Below are 21,984 nucleotides of genomic sequence, written 5' to 3' on the forward strand. Positions count from 1 at the left end.
CACACACACACACACACACACACACACACACACACACACACACACACACACACACACACTGACAACTAACTCACCTAAAAAGTGCTGTGTCACTGAAGAAGAGCAATAATGTGCTGCAGTTCTGCTCTGCTCCACTGATCTGATACTGTTTTGTTACCCCTCAGTAAAAATGAACAAAGGCTGACACTTGATCTGTATTGGAAGAAAATTGCTTTAGACTTTATTGCCCCCTTGTGGCCAATGGTCAACTTCTTAATTATCTGGTCTCCTTACCACAAACACACACACACACACAGACACACACACACACACACACACACACATACAGTACACACAAGTAAAGACAGTGTGAGCCCTTAGGCTTCTCTTGTCTTGTTTTGATTCCTTTTATGTCTCACCTCAGATGCCATTTCTCAAATTCATAGCCCAGCCGTGTGTGTGTGTGTGTGTCTGTGTGTATGAGTGAGAGAGAGGGAGAGAAAGAGCAAGGGTAGATGTCTGACCAGTTTGTCAACCTGAATCCAACATTCTATACTTCAGCTGTGTAATTTTTGCTTGTTTTCATATTTTGATTCAACACTCATAAATGTGTGTGGGTGCCCACAACACTCAAACACACACACACACACACACACACACACGCACAGATAGACACGCCAGATAAAGGCTAATACCCTGACCAGGAACTGTCTGGTCCTGCATCCTGTAATACCAGCTGCTGCCCTCCAGTCATACTGAGATAGAGAAGGCAGGCAGGCAGACAGGCAGACAGACAGACAGACAGACACTTTAACATTGTTTTCTCGCATTTCAAAAATTCTGATTTCCTGAACGCACCTTGAAACTCTCACGCACACATACAAACACCTAATGCCACAGATGATGCTATTGTGTAAGAGACAGGTGGATACTGGAGATACGAGAGACGCTAACTGACGACAGAGAAGAAGAGAAGAAAAGAGAAGAGCAGAGAAGAGAAAGCAACACAAGTTGTGATACTTCAACGGTGGCAGTTTTTGGATCATGATTGACGGATGAATGATATTACGGGAACCATGGAGAGACATGGGAATACGTACATGTATTCACATCCTTAAACCTACATAGACTCTACAGATGCTTTTGAAAAGCATCAGGTAAGCAAATAAATGATTCCTTTCACTCAAATTTCTAAATGTGAACACCAAAACCTCAGAGAAGATAATAATTAATTATAAATAAATAATTGATAATAACTTGAATATTTTGTCTGGAAAATATATTGACAGCGTGTAGATTATGCATGCAAAAAGGGTTTGGTATTTGAAATAGAGGAACAGAAAACAATAGGAGTCAAAGAATAAAGCCAGCCTGTGGGAACTTGACATTCGGAATGACCACAACAGTGTAAAGGTAAGCAACTGATTCTTTTTCTGACACAGAACATATAATAACTCACATCCTTACAGATACATAGACATGTAGTTTCACATGTGTGATAAGACCATTTAGGTATCTTTCATCAGCCATGTACACTTTGAATTTTGGAAATTACAATTTAACTTGTTTTACCCAGAGAATAGACAGTTCTCAGGGGTCAGAGCAAACAATGTATTCTCACTAAAAGCTTAAATCTCTTAATATCCATCATGTATCAAGGTTTTCAGATATATGTATACCAGTGTGGGAACAAACCAAGCAACACTGGGGTGAAGTGAAGAATTATATATATCAACAGATGAACAAAAAAGAAAAAAATGTAATAATTAGATTGTATCCGTTCATATAATTTAACACCATCGTACTCACGCTACCTACTTTAGCTGGCAAACCCTATAGATCAACATTTTTCGATAAGGTTCTATGTATTTGCAGGCACTCCCTGTATTACAGTCATACATTGTAACAATAACATTTACATGTACTGTACGTGTGCCTATTTAGTCATTTACATTTAGTCAAGGCAACTCATTTTCATAATCCCCACTGAGCCAACTCCTTCTACATCTGAAATGCCAGTTAGAGAAAAAACTATTACTGTGAGTACATGAGAGTTATAGCTGCTTGGTTTTTTCCATATTTGCTTATTAGGAAAGAATGAGAATAAAGTACTGAGAAATGTATCTTACTGTATCGTATTTTATTATGACTGTTTTAACTGCACTTTAATGTTTCTTGTAAATTCGCAAATTCAAAATATACAGTAAATCACTGTAAATTAAATGTTCCTACCCATAATGCAATGTTTATTACAGTAATGGACCGGAAGAGAAAATTATGGTATTTTACTAGGCATTTTGTGGTAAGTAACTGTAGAAATTACGCCAAAGTCTAACAGTGTAACTCCTATTATTTGAATATTTTTACAAATAAAGCTGCCTTGCCCACCTTGCCTCACAGTAACAATAAAGATACTGGAATTATGACTAGAAATAACAGTTGTAGCAGTTTAGGGCGTAGCAGGGCGAGGCGGGACGTAGCGGGGCATAGTAGTGGTAGCAGGGCGTTGCGGGGCTCAGCAGGGCAGAGCAGGGCATCGAGCAAGACCACCAGAACAACAACAAAAATGAAATAGAAATACAACAAAAATTACATGTTTTACTTAATAATTGTTTTATGTTTTATCATAAGATTTAAGAATTGAGCTTCTTAATTCAAAAGTTTGACTTAGTATCTTTATATATTAGCATTTGTAAATTTATCGTCATGCCTTGTCATGTATTTTCGTCTCTCCGACAAAATGGGTTTTCATTGAGGTCCAACTACACAGTACTCAGTCAACAGATCAGAAATGTAACGAGGAATTAAGCCATGTGAGGCTTTGAAGATTATTAGTAGAATTCTGAAGTTTATTTTGCTTTGTTTGTAAAATGCCTGTTTTGGCAGGGATGGGGATGCATTTACACAGAGTTCTGATGACTTACTTAAATATATATAGTGACAAAGCCAGGGTAAGATGCCTTTGGAAATGACCTCTTTATTTTGGCTAGTATTAAAGCTGCGATTATGAATATTTTTACATGAACACTCAAAAGATTATGTGTAATTTAAAAGTCACTTGTAAGAAATAGCTCAACAATTTTTGTAATCCTCTGTAGGATCAACTCTGTAGCCCCCCTTAACTTTAACATTTTAGTTCTTTTACAATCACAGTTTTTTTTTTAGGACACAAATCGGAAGTGTTTCAATTCCTTACCAATACTAAATGGCAATTAGAGAAAGTTTGCAACTAGCTGGAGAACATAGTGGAACATTTAGGAGCTACAGACCAAAACAGAGCTAAAAGTGAGCAGTGAACATACTCCATTTTACAAGCATAACATGAGGTGTATTAACAACATGAAGACACCACATACAACAATAAGCTGTAATTTACGAAGTTGTGAATGCAGTGGGGTGTAACCCAATCTGCTGTGTCCACCCCTGCCCTGCAGTCAATCCGTGAGCGTAGACAAAGCCCATAATGTTAGATGGTTTTAGTTTACCAGCTGTAAAAGACAATTTTGGTGTAGTTTCCACAACTGAAACTATGATACACTGTGATCATGACCACATCTAGAAGCAGACTGCACGGAATTGAAGAACGTTTCAGAAATATAGGAAGTTGTGCTCACATAGCACAACGCTTGAAATGGAATTTTAATGTTTGGGAAATCAGTTAAGAAATTATAGAGAAGTAGCTCTGACACAAACCAGTGCAATGGTATATACTCATAGAAAACCAAAAGAAGAGGAAGCTGTTCTTTGACTTTATGTCACCTTATGTTTCAGGAGGATGCACAGCTTTTGCTTTGAAGGACGGTGGAGATGGACGCATCATTTCCTTCTTGTAATCTGGCTTTCACTGATGACAGCCAATCCAACCAAAGGTAGTCCTAATTTACATACAAAGAGAAAAAGGAAAGGAGATAGAGAGTTTTAAATATTTTTTTTAAATAAGGGAAAGGGGATTTCTTTGCAGAGGATGAGGCTATTAACTTGAAACAGCACACGTCTGTTCGCCAGTTCTTCACAGTAGTGATAGCAATTTCCTTTATTAGCAGCATGTTTGTCCAAAACCACTGTCTAGACTTTTAAAGAGGTCTTTCACCCACAAAAACAGTAATGGAAGTAATAATTACAGCTAAACACTAACTAACAGGGATGAATTGTTTTAATACTAGTTAAGACGTTTAATATTTTGGCAATGTTATCAAATGAATCACTGTTCAATAACTAAAATGGGTTGGTTGTGCTATTAGCTTAGCATTGTGCATTAGCAGGATTCAGTTGAAGCGTAAAGCTACACTAGCTAGCTGACATTGATGGCTTTACTAAACCCTTTTCTTTAAAGTAGCATTAATCAATCGTTTTATATTAACAATGGATCGAAGGAAAAGGTTTAAAATGAAATGTGCAATGGTCTTAATGAGCCCACAGAGAATTACCACCATTATTTTATAACTTTTCAAAAAAATAAGCAACTAACATTAGCTAGCTAGCTAACATAGTGGACCTTTTAGCAGCTAAAGAAACAGATATTTCCCACCGAAGTGGTTTGAGACTGAAGCAAAACTAGACTGAATATTGAACTTACATTTCAGTTCACTTCACTTCTGTGTGTGATTGTTTTCAGTTTTTAGTATTATTTACTTGTTTCATGTTTCATGGTTTTTATGTCTTGTACCTAGGAATCATTGAAAATGATTTCCAAGATTCTTAAATAAAGGTTATGATGGTTATTTGCCAAATGGCCAGAAACACAATAAATGCTGATGTTGCGCCGTATTTGCTAGTTGTGTAAATAAGCAACTGTTTGCCAACACGTTCTCCATATCAGCATGAGGTTATAATATGTCAATGTTTAATGATATTTGGCTCTCATAGAACTTCCCCATTTACACTATTTCTGCTTCCAGTGTAGCTCTGTGGTGTAATGACACCATTTATTTTTTTTTAAACTTAATTTCTTCTCCAGCACTTGGCTATTTCCTGGGAGACACCAAGGCAGTATTGAATGGTTGTGAGGACCACTGGACCCTGCAGGACAGCGCCACCATGCCGCTGCTGCTTCAGATGACTCTATGTGTTGACATCCGTGTGGTGGTCCCCGGAGCTTGGGTGGCGTTCTCTTACAGCTCGGTCCTTGCACCCGGACCTGAGCTGGGTCTGGAGGGAGACGATGAGGCACTGTATGGGTGGCTGCTAAGGGTCCGACACAGATTTCCTATGCGGCTGTCCCCAACACAATGGCATAGAGTGTGTCTGAGGAGGGATGTATCGCGCAACTCCTTTAGCCTGGAGGTAATACCTGTAGTATACCAGTATACTCATTGGTGGAGGAAGGAATTAGAAATTAGGAAGAAAGTAGAAATGATCCCTTACTTAAGTAAAAGTACCAAAACATTAATAAGAAAATACTTCATAACAAGTAAAAGTCCTGTATTGAAAATGTTACAGAGGTAAAAAACACATAGGTATTATTAGCAAAATGTACTTAAAGTATCAAAAATAAAAGTAGTTACTGCAGAACATTAGCCTTAAATTTAATCACATGGATTATTATTGCTGATGGATTGATGTGTAAATGTAAAGTACTTTCCACCACTGAGCATGCCATGAGGTTTACACAAAACGAAGCCAAATAGTGTATGCTAAAAATACATTGTTTACACACCAATACATTTATCCTGCAAATAGCACACATTGAGGGTGGGGTATGGAAGGGTATGGGTTGGGTCGTGCAGGGTTGTAGGTGTGTGAAAAAAGATACTCTCCTGCTATGACAGAACCTCTTCTGCTTCCAGATATTAGAGTGTGATCTTATTATTACTGGTAGAAATTATGGCCAAAACTATCAATCGTGTGGTAGTGGGGTCCCAGTCATAGCAGGAGTCAAACCTTTGAAATCTTTATTGGCGATTTTAGCGAAACAGGCTGTGTAAATGTTTCAGGTTAATGGGAAAATGGTGGCAGCGAGGACAGTGATCGCTCAGGCCATCCCCCCAAACGGCTCCCTGTGGCTGGGCTGTCGTCCCAGGGATCGACCCCCTGGAGCCGTGCTCGGGGAAGTGGAGTTGTATCTTTTCCGCATGTGGGCAGACGTGGGCAACCATGGCCTCTGTGAGGACGGCACTGTGATTGGCTGGAACGCTCAGTCCTGGGGCTTGACCAGTCCCAGGGCCAGGCAGAGAGACCCAAATCTCCTGTGTGTCGGTGAGAGAGACATGCATAAGCTTGTCTTTACCCAACTAATCCTAATTGTGGATGTTGTTCACGCTGGGATCTTGTGCATAGATGACTTTCCTGACTAATTGCATTTGTAACAGAATGCAGTGTAATCTTTTCTGTCCCCTTCATTGTGATTGTAAAAGCCTTTAATTCTAGCTAAAACACCGTACATTTTTTAATTTGTTGTGTAGAAGTCAGCATGCATCTTCTTTTCTTCACGAATTTAACTGAGTATTTCAACATTAAATTTGTCTTTTCAAATTAAATAATTTCAAGCAACAATAGTGCATGCGGAAAGTCCCACTTAATCGTGGCACTTCACTTGTGTCTTCATCTCTAACACTTTCTGTCTACACACAGTAGTTGTGCATGTTTTAGAGCATGTTGGATGTTAAAAGTTGCACGTTTTCATGTGCTTTGTAGACCGCAGACAGTTGAGACGTGGGGCACGTGCTTACAGAAGCGTAACTGATGGTGGGTACTTGACAAAATGACACACTTACTGTATATTTGAATATGCCTGTATGTCAAGAGAACAGAGTGAAGTACACAAAAAGAGAAAACATTACTTTTATCGTGCATTTGAGAGAGTGCACGAGAGTGTTTTTTAAAACAAAAGCAAATTTAAAACAGATCATGTTACAAAACAAACAAAACAACACACTTTTAAAATGTTCATTTAGTATTTTCTAGTTAGGGACACCTAGACAACAAGAGATAGATAGATTTGAAAGTAGAAGTAGACCACACTCATGCAGAGTGTGGAGGGAAAACCTTAATTAGATTCACTGTTTCAGCACTCCCAACTGGATTTGGACGGTTATTCCCACCTCCACCTGGTGAGTAAGACAATAATATCTAATTATATAACCTCCTTAATAATCTCAATTACAGGGCTTCTTTTTGATTGACTTAACATCCTCCTTTCTTTTATCAGAAGTTCCTTCAACAACAACTTCCTCGAGTACTGTCATAGCTACACCCGTCACACACATGAGCAACCAGATGTCTAAGGCCACAGGTGAGTGATGCTGACAACAACTGTGTGCCAAGTCCGGTAGAGGCTGAATCACGTTATGTCAGTTAATGATGAAAAAGTCTATCATTTCTGACAATTACATGACAACATAGTCCATCCATCCACATCAACCAGCTCCAACTGGGGGATCCCGTGGTGTTCCCAGGCCAGGTTGGAGATACAATCTCTCCACCTAGTCCTGGGTCTTCCCTGAGGCCTCCTCCCAGCTGGACGTGCCTGGAACACCTCCCTAGGGAGGCACCCAGGAGGCATCCTTACCAGATGCCCGAACTACCTCAGCTTACTCCTTTCGAGGATATACAATATAGTATATCAGTACAATTGTAATACTTACAATATAGTAATGCTAGTAAATGATTTAAGGACAAGTTCAATTTTTGCCCTGCATGGTGATGTTTTGGCCATCACCTGTATCAATTATTAGCACATTATAATGTCTGTAAATGATACAAAGCAAAACATACTTTCAATTAAAGTCTACATTTTTATAGTTTTGTCCATCAGTTCTGTTGATATCATTAAATTATACTACATATGGGGTGGCAGTAGCTCAGTCCGTAGGGAGTTGGATTGGGAACTGGAGGGTTGCTGGAGTGTGGATTGGTAGCTGGAGAGATGCCGCTTCACCTCCTGGGCACCCCCTCCATAAATTTAAATTAAATTAAATTAAATTAAATTAAATTAAATTAAATTAAATTAAATTAAATTAAATTAAATTAAATTATAAAAAAGCAACAGAAATATAAGGATGATTCCAAGTCAAAACCGGAATTCTTCATATTGTGTTTTGGAAACAATTATACCTGAATGTTATTTAAGATATGGCTGCTGTCTGTATTTTACTTTCAGTTTCAACACCCCCTGGTACCACTACAGTCAACAGCATTCAAACAGAGCCTCCATCTGTCACGCCATCAGCCAATCACAGCACAGAAACAAAGCCATCCAACTTCCAGAATTCATATGTTACACCCTCACCAAATGGGATCCCACTAAGCATACTGACCCCAGTCAACCAGACCACAGCTTCCAACACAGATTTGCCCTTCACTACCGTTCCTGTGACTGGCGCCAGCTCGGCCCATCAGATGTCAGCCAGTACCCAGAATTCTCTAATCACATCTCTGCTTGTCAACCAATCCACGCCTGGAGGACCACTCACATCGGGTTAGGCCCTGTTTACACGCACATGGTTATTTTGAAAAACAAAGAAGACATTTCCTTTCCTTTACATGTAATTTGCCTCTGAAAACGAGTCTTTCTAAAAACTCCGGCCAGACTGGTGTTTTTGGAAATCTTTTGCATGTAAACTGAAACAAATGGAGGTTTAGGCAGCCGAGGAAGTGAGGAAGACAAGCGAGAGGAAGTGATTTGTTGATGTTCTTGCTATTTTTGGGGATTCTGATTGGCTAACGTGGGCTTCAGCTTCTCGTTACACTGCCACCTACGGGTTTGGCATGCTCTTGACATCATATATACATGGGTGTGTGTAACTGAACACTTTTCTGAAAACTGACAGGTGTACACAATGTTATTTTTGAACCCAGAGAGATTGAAATGTCCGTTTATAAAAAAAAACGCCTGGGTCTAAACCTAGTCTAAGTCTGAGGCATGTGCAGCGTATTTGTGTAGATTTATAACTCTGTGTAACATTGTGTTACTGATGTACGGAAGAAACAATACCTAAACCTAATGGTGTTTACTATTCTTTTAGGGTTCCCATTAGTAAACTGTGACACCAGCCAACTCTGTTCCAATACCAGTAAGACACATCCACCTTTTGTATGATCAGAGTGTTTATTTAGGCCTATTTGTGACCTGAACAGCTTCATTTTTTTCTGCAGATGCTTACTTTTGGATGCCCATAAGTGTGACGGCCCAAGGCGACAACAAGACTGAGCAAGATGTCCACAACTTGGTGAGAGTGACAATTTCTCCCCATCCCACGTTGTTTAGTATCTCATCTAGGCTACCTTTTAGTTTCCCACTCCTTTATTGTGTCATGCATTTACTGTAATAGCTTTAAATGCCAACGTGTCTCAAACATGTCATGCCGGCGCAGGAATAGTTTGTAAGAGCAGAACTTTTCAACCTTGTCTTGCATTTGAGAACAATTAAGATTTAGACTGTCAAACACTCATTGCCGTATGAACCTGGATGATGTGTGAAAAATGGCACTGTAACGTTTACAATATATCTCTCAGTTTCCAGAGATAAATTGTACGGTGCATCAGATCCCTTTTCACAGTAGGCCTATGTGTTTGTATGTGTTGTTCACTCTGTACTTCAGCCCATTGGCTTTAAAATGAAACCATGGATTTGAGGTTGTGGCAACTGACTTTCAGCCTTAAAGCTATAGTGCGCAGCTTCTGTCTCCCCCATGAGGAATTCAAAGTAATGACCAAGATTCTATCACAAGCCTACCTTGATCTCGCTTCACCCCCACCCCTCCCCGACGCAGTTACTACGCAGCCAAGGAGACAAGGAGGATAAGAAAAGAAAGAAGAACTCTTCAGAAAATGTCATTATCTTTACTGGATTTTCTATGCACGAAAGTCACCAGATGACTCAACACAGCCATGCTGAAAACTACAGAGAGAGAGATAGTTGTGGAGCTGATCTTTGCACTATTACAGATGTAACTCTTTTTAGGTTTAAACCTAAAACCTATTTGTTTAGAATAGCTTTTAATACGTACAATTTCCTCCTCGTTGTTTCTATGTACCCATTTCTGATTTGACTGTTTTCTATGTTTATTCTTTTTACTGTATCATTTGTTACCTACTAGTTGTTGTAAAGTGCTATATGAATACATGTTTGATGATTGATTGATTGATTAACAGTCTTACTTAGCTTTATAACTTCTCATTTGGCAATGGCTTGAATATAACGGACGTTCGCACTAAGGCTTTAAAAAGAGTTTGAAGGTGTCAAGATCCTTCTAAGAGGAAATGTATAGGACTCAAAGCCCCTTTTTATACACACTCCCCCCACAGTTTTAGGATAAAGTAGATGCACAATGATTCTTTAATAAAGACAATTCTACCAAACAGGCACTTTAGGCTAAACTAGAGGTGAAAACTTACATTGCGATTTTAATTAGTTATTTTCTTGATTACCGGTAATCAATTAAATTGCAATGAAATAGTGAAAAATGCTCATCAGAGCCTAAGATGACATCTTCAAACATCTTGTCATGTCCAACCAATAGTCAAAACCCAAACACACTCAGATTTCCACTGTAGATGACTAAACAAAACCTCCCGCTGGAAAAGCTGGAACCAGAAAATGTCATTTTTCTCTTACAAAATGACTCAAAACAATGAAGTGATTTTTAAAATAGCTGCAAATTTACAATCGTTTTTTAAATTCAGTACAAAGATTCATAGTCACCTATGTGTTTGTTTTTAAAGATCAGTGATGCCATGACTGTGGAAGTCCATTTCTGCCAAGAAATAAAAAAATAGATGAAAAGTTTGTCTTGAAAAAAATATTTAATGAATGAAATACTTGATTATGTTGATTATTTTGACTGAAATTGCGATTGCAATATGATTCACGATATTGAAGGATATGATTATATTTGTATCACTATTCTCATTTTTCTTGTAGTGTGTAGGATAGGATATATAGGCTGGGACGTCTCTGCAGCACAATGCACAATTTACTGCAAATCTAGACCTATGAAAAGAGTGCTGTAATTCACAAACCACCTGTTGACAATTGATGCATTAGGATTCTCTTCTTCAAACTGTGTACCATATCCGAGCTGACAATAACTTTCATGAATAGTCAAATCAAACAACTTCCCCTGGTTTTGTCTCTTTTTTTTACATGAACAAAAACTCATCTGAATTATTTGTAAGATATTATAATCACATAAACACAAAGTGGCTTTAAGTTAACTTGATTTGTCCTAAATTCAGGTAACTGTATAAAAAGGGCAACACTTTCTTCTAAAGTTCATCTGATGTGGATGTCTTCTAATGCAAACTAATGCCAACATATTTGTCACTGTCCTGATGCCTAAACTGTGTGTTTAACTCCCGTCACCTCCCACACAGTTTCAGCATGTGTTCTGCCTCTGTCTCTCCATCTTCCACTCAGGTGTCAAATGTATTTAGTTGCCACAGTAATGCAGCACATGGAGTAACAGGCTTCATAGATTTCTGTCAGGGTGACGGACAACTTCAGGTCAGACATTTTTTCAGAAACAGACGAAACTCTTTCACTTTTCAGAATAAAATATCTAGGCAGACGACTACAATCTCTTTCTCTATCCCTCTCTCTCTTTGCAGGCAGTACTTGTGAACTGCAGTGCAAAAAGTAACATAAGGTAACAGCATGTCACTAGGTGTTTTGTGTTCACTCCTACCTATACTTCAGATTTCACCATCTTACAGTGGTGTGACTCCTTTGTTTCCAGACAAACAACCTGCGATATGGTGTTGCAGCTCAGCCACGCTGTCTCAGCGTGTGAACTGCAGCGCGCCGGAGTCTCTGCACTGCAGCAAGCTGGAGACCAAGAAATACAAGTTAAAATCATAGGAGAGGTGGAGAGAGTAGGTGAGTATTTTTCAATGAGTCCATTTACATTTTAAGTGATCTTCATGCGTACAAAATAACACAACACACTACGGAAAGTCTCAGTTTGTCCTTTTTTTTTTTTTTAAACCTATCAATTATATTACTATTAGTTCCTAATATATAATTACACATGTTGTGTGAATCTTAATTGGTCATAGTTCAAATGCTAAGCCTGTATTTATAAACGTTGGTGATGTAAAAAAAATGAAACTGCATAAGAAAAACATGAAATAAATTATATGTTTTAAAAATAAGTTAGCCAATCTAAGGCTATGCCATGTTTTAATGTTTACAGAAATAAACTTAACACAACAAGTAAGTAAGTAATTTGTGTTTGATAGATTATTTGTCTGTGGTAATAATGCTTATGGCAATAAATCTCATACCGTTGGAAAGCCTGTTTAGTTCCCTTTCAAATGGTGCCACATTTGTGAGGAACATGCATTTGTGGGATGAGCAGCAGAGATGAGGCTGTGGGTCAGTGCCAAACAGCTTTTCTTTGCTGTTGCTATTGACTCTTGGTTTGAGCTCCTGACCCCTGACAATCAGCTGCCTGATTCTGCAACCATTGGCCATCCCACATCTCCACAGTCCATGTGGGAGTGGAGTGGATGGAATGGCCTGCCAGCAGTCCTGACCTCAACCCCGTTGAACACTTATGGCATCAGCTTGGTTGTGCTGTTCGTACCAGAGTGACCAACACATCCACGTTGGCTGACTTGAGACAAATGCTGGTTGAAGAGTGGGATGCAATCCCACAGCAGTGTGTGACCAGCATGAGGAGGAGGTGCCAGGCTGTTGTGGCTGTGTATGGTTCTTCCACACGCTACTGAGACACCTGTTTGTGAAAGGAATACATTGTCAAACTGTCAATATGTCTTGCTTCACCAAACAACAAACGACTCAATGGCAATAGCTGTTTGGCATTGGCAGAGAAGATTTGGCAAATTGCATATGGGCGCAACCAACATCCTCAGCTCTGCCGCTCCTCCCACAAATACATGTTCCTTACAAATGTGACACCATTTGAAAGGGAACTAAACAGGCTTTCTGTGTGACTTAAATCTAAAAAATGCCTTTACCCTTACTGTCAAGGGGAAGAAAAGCTGGCCATTGCAAAGATGGAAGTAGCCTACTAGAGCAAAAAACAAAAACATGCTTGTTTCTTTACTCGTGAGGGCCATTATTGACATAATTCATTCCCTTGCCCCTAACCATGAATCATAACTACAAAGCCTAACCCTACCCTTAACATAAATCCCAATAAAGCTTGCACACACACACACACACACACACACACAGAGTATAATTAGCTTACTCATGTGGACTTTGTCCATTTCAGGTCGAGATATTTGTGGTGATGTGGAGCCCTCCAGTGGCAGATTAGTGCGGTGTACATCCACATCCTCCCTGGAAGAAATCTGTCAGGCAAACAATCACTCCAAGCTTACATGGTGAGCAATACCTTTATTGTTTTTCTGATTGAGCGCATGTATATACTATATATATATTTATATATATATATATATTGTAGTGGAAGTTTCTGTTCAGCGAGGGAGGAATTTGTGTTGAAGAAGAGACCTTGTTGAAACAAAATAAAGACAGGCTGCAGACTGGATTAAAAGTATATGATATAAAATATATATGATCTGCTCCGTAAATGTGCACACTCTGAATCTTATCAGTGTTTGTTCACTTAGCTCCCTCATACAGCCCAACTCCAACCCAGCTCCACAACCTAATACAGAATCCTGCAGCAGTAAGTATCATAAACACAGACTTGTGATCCAATCCCTCAGATCAGATTTTAAAACTAGGTCAAAACCTTCATTATATTTACCAGAATGCTTCTGATGCTGTAACTGTGTTTGTTTTGCATCAGGTGAAGTGCCTCGCTTTTGTGACTGCACCGCTTTCTGTAATTCTGCAAGTAAGTAAACAACCAGAAGATGGTCTTTTTGCCTGTCTGCATATGTTTGAACTGCAATTCCAATTATTTCTTTCATGTGCTCATGTCCCTTCACACACAGTTGCTAAATGTGATGAATAAGTGTGTACTTTGCCTGTATGGGATGTTATTCAAACTTTACAAGAATAGTTTGAGATTTTGGGAAGTATTCTTATTGGCCTATGAGAGTTAGCTGAGAAGCGTGATACCAACCATATGTTTGTGTGCTAATTATGAAGGTACAGCTAGCAGTTGGTACGTTTAACTTAGCACAAAGATTGGAATCAGGGTGAAGTAGCTCAATTGTTTGTTTTTGTACTGAATAAATCAACAAAATATTAAATAGTAATCTTTAGAGCTACTTGTTGGGAGACTTTTGTACAGAGCCAGGCTAGCTGTTTGCCACTGTCTAAGTGGCAAACAGTCTATAAGCTAACCGTCTATAAGCTAACCGTATCATAATTGTATTTAGAGGTTGTACCAGAATAGGTTTTCATGGTTTATTTGTACTGCACATTGCTGCTGCTCCTCTTTTCACCCTGTGTGTTGAGCTCTCTGTTTTAGCTACTGAGTGAGACATATCACTTCTGTTCCATCTTCATTGGGAGTAGCACATTCACAGTACCTAGTAAGCACTGCTAGCTGGTCAGTTGCAGAGTATGTAGGCGTGTCATGTTAGCAGCTAGGTGAGCATTATAACGTGTGTTACAAAGTGACGCACTACAACAGAGCTGTTTGGAGCAGTTTGTGAACAGTGTTTTCTGTGGGAGAGGATAACTCCCTTTGGGGTGAACTTTGGGCTTTTTCATTTTGTAAACCTATAACATGCACAAAAAAGATATATATGTAACACTGTAAAGGAAAAATATAAAATCCAAACAGCATAATATGAGCACTTTAATATTTAATTGACTGGCATGAGCGTAGTATTGATCTTCTCTGTAAGAAAAAAAGAAAAATGTATGTGTATTTCAAAAAATGTTAAACTACTCCTTTAACTGATATATATGATATATATATGGTATAACATATATATATATATATATATATATATATATATATATATATATATATATATATATATATATATATATATATATATATATATATATATATATATATATATATATATATATATATATATATATATATATATATATATATATATATATATATATATGTCTCAGAAGATTTTTTTTTTAATTATGTCCTAAACTTTCCCCTGACAACTTTTACTTTTTTTTCTTCTTTAGGCCAGTTTTTTGCCATGAGAATCAATATTAACAGTGCCTCTTTTAATGTTGACTCCCTAAAAGTACTGGTATGTACAGCTCAATATGATTGAACTATACTTCCTATTCTATACAGTACATATGCTATGTCCTGACTTCCTAACCCTATTTAACAGCTCTCTGGACTTGGAGCCCGCACATGTAACCCAATGTCAGGGTAAGTCTCTATCCAGTTTGAATTACTTACAGTTCCTAAATACCTTACCTTGATACTGATTATAAGAGGATTTTGTGGTGATGATTCACAAATGTGGTCAAATCTTTGTTTGCAGGTCAGTGTGCCAAGATATTTTAAAATTCTACCAGGTAAATCTTACTACAGTTTGATACTAACGCTAATGTTACATTGATCTACTCGTATTGATCTAGCATCATTAATTATTTTCTTTATCCAGAATTTTCATCTGGAATGTCATGGAACACCACAAAGGTAGATATGTGTCTTCTTGTTGTCCTGTTGTGTTTATTAGTCCTGTGCCAATTTCCAGACGTGGATTGTTTTAAAGCGCCGATATTATGCTCATTTTCAGGTTCATAATTGCATTTTGAAATGGTACCAGAATAGGTTTACTTTGTTTCATTTTCAAAAAACACCATATTTTAGTTGTACTGCACATTGCTGCAGATCATCTTTGTCCCCCTTTGTCTGTTTAGCTAGCTATCTTTAGTATCTTTGTTGGGAGTTGCACATGCGCAGTAGTTAGATAACTCTTTCACCAACTTTGGTCAGTACAAGGCAGGATTAGCTGGGAGACTTCTTCTAAACGAGGGCTAACTTGTTAAATAACTGCAGAACAGGGACGTGGAAGTAGTTATTTTTGTAGATTATGGTGAACTAGTGTGTGTTGTAGCAGTGTTTTGCCATTGAGAACAAGCTAGCATGCTAGCGCTAGCATGCTGAGGTTCGCCACCTCGTCTCGGCTAGTGATGTAGAAAGCCGTGCAGATTTTGATCAGCTCACCTGGAGACTGAAGGCAGAGGACATTCAGAACCCTGTATCTCACTGAAAACAGCATGGATGGGTTTTTTCCAAGTTTGTATGCTTGTGGAATCACCAGAGCCACAAAACAACACCCCAAATGCTATAGGCACTTTAACACCTTTGCTGCTGGTCTTTAGGTTGTACAGCTGCATGGTGATACTGGAGATGTCTGGACCTGTCAATAGTTGCGCCCTAAATGAACTTCTGCAACAAGTCATTAACAAAAGCAGTGGCATAACAAGTGAAAGGCCACTTACACGCATGGGTGAGTCTGCAGCTTTTTGTGTTTTTCCTATTATGAAACCTCTTTTACAGATTCATCCATCCAGCAAGCTGGGCAGCAGCTCCAGCTTGGGACCTAAACTTCCCTATTCCCGAGCCACACTGACCAGCTCCGACTGGGGGATCCTCAGTCAGGTTGGAGATATAATCCCTCCACCTAGTGTTGGAGCTAAAACCTGCTCCGGTCTCAGGGTTCAGTCAATTAGTAGTCAGAATCTCAGATGTTGATGTGAATCCTTTTTATTAGAATATTCTATTCATTCATTCAGTCATTTAAGATTTGGTCCACATAACGTCCGAAAAACGTTCCTCAGCCATCACAGAACGTCCAAAAAAGTGACAAAAACTTGGTGGACCAAAATTTATTAATCATCTTAATTGACATACGGGCCCGGATCAAAATCTGCAAGGGGCCGGATTAGTCCCGAGGCACTTAAGTTTGACACATATGGTCTAGGGATTCCAGAGTTTTGTTAGCCCGTTAGCATCTTTACCTTTAGCCTGCCAGTCACTCCTTGGTCTGGCGCTAATCAGCATTCATACTCAGTTGTCTACATTTATAGACATGTAAGATGCGGGCAAAACATTAACACAACTTGATTCAGAAGCATTGGTCTCTCTTCCAAAACTGACTGTCAACTCAAGTCTCACTAACTTCCGCGTTGTAAACTCTGTGAGGCAGGTAAGCCACACCCACATGAGCATGGGGACCAATAGGTGTATTGTGCCATGACATTATACAAATCTATTGTGTAAATGGATTTTTAGTTTTGCATTGTCAGACCTTCCTCCACAGTGCTGCAGAGGAGGGTCTGGCTAGTCCACACAGCATTTTCAGATGGGAGAACAACGTGCTCTGGTTTATTGGCATTTCTTTAAAAAAAAATCCTAATTGTGTTGGGCAATGCTGAGTGTCGGACAGAGCCACGCTGCCTCTGCAAAACAGCATTAACAAGGAATTGTTTTGTTGGAACATGTGTACGTTCAAAAGTTGTTTTAGTCGTGCAATCCAAAACTGAGATTGGACAGATAGTCTAGCTAGCTGTCCGGATTTACCCTGCAGAGATATGAGGAGCAGTTAACCATAGTCCTCATAAATCTACTGGAATTTAGAACTACAACACAAAAAAAATGGAAGAACCGACATCTGGCCGAAAAAGAGGGACCTTGGCGGAATTTGCGGCGGCACCAGAGCAATCCCGCCAATGGAACGTTGTGTATATAGACTAATGTGTTATTGACGATGCTCTGTGTGTCCTCAGTGGTTTGTGGTCCTCCTGGTTCAGCTGTCAGTACTCTTTTGTTAGCCAACCTCACCTGGGTTGACAGTGACCTGCTGACCTCCGATGTGTGCCAACCTGACCCCACTCTGCTTAAATGGTAAATCTATAAAACATTTGTATGGTGGTGGCTTTTGGCATGTTGGGCACAACATATACAAATAGTGTCTGTGGTGATGTTCAAAGCCATTCTGGAAAATTCATGAAAATACATGCTGAACTGTTTCTACATGAATTAGGCTGAGGAAAATGTAAATTACAAAACAAAGTAGCTGCTAGAATGCATGCAAAGATAGATGGATGCTACCTAACCTTGGAAGCAGCATTATCTAAATGGGTTTTTCTTTAAGAGATGAACACAAACAACAAATAAACTCAAGAAAACAACTATTAAACACAGACAAATTGATTGGCTGTACATGGGCATGAGAAGGATATGTATTTTTTATTGTTTACTGACCGAGGAATTAAACTACTCTATCCTACATGACTTGTTATCACCAGCAGATGGTTAGCTTAGCTTAGCACAAAGACTGGAAATGGGGTAATTGTCATTTTAACAATTTGGTTTGGTGTTATGACAAGTTAACTAGTGAGCTTTAGAGGTGTTAATTGTCAGATTTTGTTACCTTTGGATGGAACCAGGCTCACTGTTTCCCTCTGTTTCTGCTGTGGCATCATAATTAGCATACAGACATTGGAGGAGTATCAATCTGCTCATCTAACTCTCAGCGTATTATTGATGAATTATTTATTATTAATCATTATTCATTGGTACAATTGTCATTAAACAATATATTGCTATGTGTTAATTTTTTAGTGAGGCAAATGAGAACCTTGCTATACTTCTGATTGACCCCTGCCCTCCGGAGCCTTCAACAACCAAGCAAAGCACGATGCAACCTTCCAATCTGACCAACAGCACTACAACTCCTAAAGCCTTAACATCATCTGGTACCAACACTACTGCGGCTCAAAATACTGCAACAGTTCAAAAGACAAATGACTCACAAGGAACAGCTCAGCCTAACATGACTATTCCACTCATAACAATTACCAGTACACAGTCCTTAACAGCACAGCCTGTCTTCCAAACCAGCTCACAAAACCTTACTGTGACGGCCTCTAACAGTACAATAGAACAAAACTCAACTTTGTCTAATAACACAACATTGTTGACACCCACTGAAAATACACAACTGCAAAACGCAACCGCACCCTACCAAAACACAACAGCCTTCAGGACATTATCCTCTGTCAACTCAACATTACAAATGACTACTGCTCCCATTGTTTCAAAGCTTGACACAACTACAATGTCTTCAAATCACACAGCAGAGTACAACTTAACAACAGTCGGCACAGTTATACATTCTAACAATCACACAACAGTGTACCATGTAACTACAGTTGCACCTAGAACCGATCACACAACAGCATACAATGTAACTACAATTAGGTCTTCTCCAAATGATACCACCAGGTACAATGCAACTAGTGTTGACACATTTATGCATTCTGCCAATCACACAACAAAGCAGAATGTAACTATGGTTAAACCATTTACAAATGATAATACAACAGACAATGTAACTACAGTCGGTGCATTTACACCTTCTCCAAATGATACAACATTGTATAATGTAACTACAGTTTCACCTTCTCTGAATGGCAACACAGCATACAATGTAACTACACCCGACCAATTTACACCTTCTACCAATCACACACCAGAGTACAATGTAAATACACCCGGCAGATTTACACCTTCTACCAATCACACACCAGAGTACAATGTAACTACACCCGGCAGATTTACACCTTCTACCAATCACACACCAGAGTACAATGTAACTACACCCGGCAGATTTACAGCTTCTACCAATCACACCCGGGAGTACAATGTAACATCAGCCAGCAGCAACAGAAAAGAAAACAGTACATTTATGACTAAAACAACAGTTAACACATTTACCACATCTCCCAATCACACAGTAGTGTATAATGTAACTTTGGCAACCAAGAATTACACAACACTCTTTAACAATTACACAACAGAGTACAACATAACCACAGCTGACAGTAATATGAACTTACACAATGGTACAATTGCAACAAACGCAACAATAAGCACATTTACAGCTTCTCCCAATTTCACAATGAACAATGTCACTTTGCTTTTAAATATAAACACTACTACTGTTTCTCAAGACAAAACAGCCACAAACAGCGTAACCAATGCACCCATCAGGGAAACACAACAAAACACAACAGTCCCTTATAAACACATAACAGTCCCTTATAAACACACAACAATGTCTACCACTTCTAAAAAAGCTAATGAAACTCCTAACAATGCAACAACAACCACACAACAATCAACTGCGGACATTGTGACGTCTGTTGTTGGCAACACCACTAAACCTACAGTTGCTCCACTGAACAACCAGACAGGACATCACACCGTCTCAACAACTAGCATAGAAAACAACTTCACCACAGCTGCCACTGTCGTCGGTACCGTCATCGATCTCAATCAAACTGAAGGAATCAGCGTTAACCTGAGCTCAACTGCTAGCAGTTTAACCACTGACTTCAACCTGACAACCAAAGGACCAGAAGGCAATTTGACAATTACAACCTACACCACAACTACTACAACAACAACTTTGCATGGTACACTTCCTGCCCAGACTACCACCACTACAGCAAAGGTTACCTCATCTTCTTCAACAACAACTCTCCAAACCACCACGATCCCCAGCGCAACCACCACAAATCCCGGTATGTATAGTTGAGAATTCAGCATTTACAATTCGGTTGAAACCTCAAATTAAGGCTTTTCAGTGAGGTGGATCTAATTGGCTGAAATTCAATTCAATTCAATTTTATTTATAGTATCAATTCATAACAAGAGTTATCTCAAGACACTATACAGATAGACCACACTCCAGAATTTACAAGGACCCAACAGTTCTAGTAGTTTCCTCCAGAGCAAGCAACAGTGCGACAGTGGCGAGGAAAAACTTCCTTTTAGGCAGAAACCTCGGTCAGACCCAGGCTCTTGGTAGGTGGTGTCTGACGGGCCGGTTGGGGTTAGAATTTTGTAGTAGTTCATGGCATAGCAGGGCGCTGTGCGGCATTACAAGGCACAGCAGGACGTAGCAGGACGTAGCAGGGCACTGCAGTGTAGCAGTTGAACATGGCATCTCAGAACATGGAGCGGGACCAAGGCAACAGCTGCTACCCTGATTTTGGAGTCTCTCTGATCCAAGGGAAAATGCTGGGGAAAAAGAACATAAGGACTCCGGGGAATGACTCCCCAGAGCTAGGTTAGTAACAAGCATTTCTGGGACATGGATGCACATAAATGAAAAGATGGAAAGATAGAGGAGAGAGGAGCTCAGTGTATCAAAATAAGTCCCTACTAACTACTACTCCCTAACAATATTCAATTCTATGCCCTAACTAGTGTATCAAAATAAGTCCCCAGCTGTCTAAAACTATTATTACAGCAAAACCAAGAGAGACAAGGTAAAGAGAGCTCCAACCCGGTCGGGCTAGAACTCTCCCCCAACCGGATCGGGCTGTATGCCAAGTCTCCCTTTAGTTTTATTATATTCTTGACTATATAATAGATAAATCTGACAACTATGTGACTAACTACTACTCCCCAACAATATTTGATTATATGCCCTAACTATAGGCTTTATTATAAAGGAAAGTCTTAAGCCTACTCTTAAATGTGGAGACGGTGTCTGCCTGCCGGACCCAAACTGGAACCTGGTTCCACAGGAGAGGGGCCTGAAACCTGAACGCTCTAGCTCCCGTTCTACTTTTAGAGACTCTAGGAACCACCAGTAACCCTGCATTCTGGGAGCGTAGTGCTCTTGTAGGGTTGTAAGGTACTATGAGCTCTTTAAGATAAGATGGAGCCTGACCATGAAGAGCTTTGTAGGTGAGAAGAAGGATTTTAAATTCTATTCTAAATTTTACAGGAAGCCAATGCAGAAAAGCTAAAACAGGAGAAACGTGATCTCTTTTCCTGGTTCCCGTCAGAACACGTGCCGCAGCATTCTGGATCAGCTGAAGAGTCCTTATGGACTTTTCCGAGCAGCCTGATAACAAAGAATTGCAGTAATCCAACCTAGAAGTAACAAATGCATGGTGTAGTTTTTCTGCATCATTTTTAGACAAGATATTCCTGATTTTTGCAATATTACGTAGATGAAAAAAGGCGATCCTTGAAATTTGCTTTAAGTGGGAATTAAAGGATAGGTCCTGATCAAATATGACTCCAAGATTCTTCACAGTGGTGCTGGAGGCAAGGGTGATGCCATCCAGAGTAACTATATCTTTGGATAATGCGTCACGGAGGTGCTTGG

At 39.3% G+C, this 21,984-nt stretch overlaps 2 protein-coding genes across 3 annotated transcripts in view; both read left to right on the forward strand.

Moving 5' to 3' along the window:
• The first annotated feature begins 802 nt into the window (after nt 1–802).
• Nucleotides 803–15,227, forward strand: LOC117938042 (adhesion G-protein coupled receptor G4). 2 transcript variants are annotated; one of them, XM_034862370.1, is made up of 18 exons: nt 803–1,136; nt 3,751–3,848; nt 4,937–5,262; nt 5,913–6,174; nt 6,613–6,663; nt 6,987–7,028; nt 7,127–7,210; nt 8,078–8,395; nt 8,943–8,990; nt 9,073–9,146; nt 11,336–11,422; nt 11,527–11,564; nt 11,655–11,794; nt 13,158–13,269; nt 13,516–13,574; nt 13,698–13,745; nt 15,017–15,084; nt 15,172–15,227. In XM_034862370.1, exons 1-18 carry the CDS (start codon nt 1,117–1,119, stop codon nt 15,214–15,216), a joined length of 1,920 nt encoding a protein of 639 aa, XP_034718261.1. In that variant the 5' UTR covers nt 803–1,116; the 3' UTR covers nt 15,217–15,227. The 2 variants fall into 2 exon arrangements, with proteins under 2 accessions (XP_034718261.1, XP_034718262.1); XM_034862371.1 differs by lacking the exon at nt 6,613–6,663.
• A 105-nt stretch (nt 15,228–15,332) lies between these two features.
• The window catches only part of adgrg2a (adhesion G protein-coupled receptor G2a), a 14,026-nt gene continuing 7,374 nt past the window's right edge, over nt 15,333–21,984 (forward strand). Inside the window, exons 1-6 of the mRNA XM_034862369.1 lie at nt 15,333–15,361; nt 15,451–15,485; nt 16,175–16,302; nt 17,582–17,699; nt 18,420–18,658; nt 20,030–20,383. Coding sequence (XP_034718260.1) covers nt 16,188–16,302; nt 17,582–17,699; nt 18,420–18,658; nt 20,030–20,383 — 826 coding nt within the window. The 5' untranslated portion in view covers nt 15,333–15,361; nt 15,451–15,485; nt 16,175–16,187. The remainder of the gene's footprint in view (nt 15,362–15,450; nt 15,486–16,174; nt 16,303–17,581; nt 17,700–18,419; nt 18,659–20,029; nt 20,384–21,984) is intronic.

This window comes from Etheostoma cragini, chromosome 22 (assembly GCF_013103735.1).
Source record: "Etheostoma cragini isolate CJK2018 chromosome 22, CSU_Ecrag_1.0, whole genome shotgun sequence".
NCBI classification, from domain to species: Eukaryota; Metazoa; Chordata; class Actinopteri; order Perciformes; family Percidae; genus Etheostoma; species Etheostoma cragini.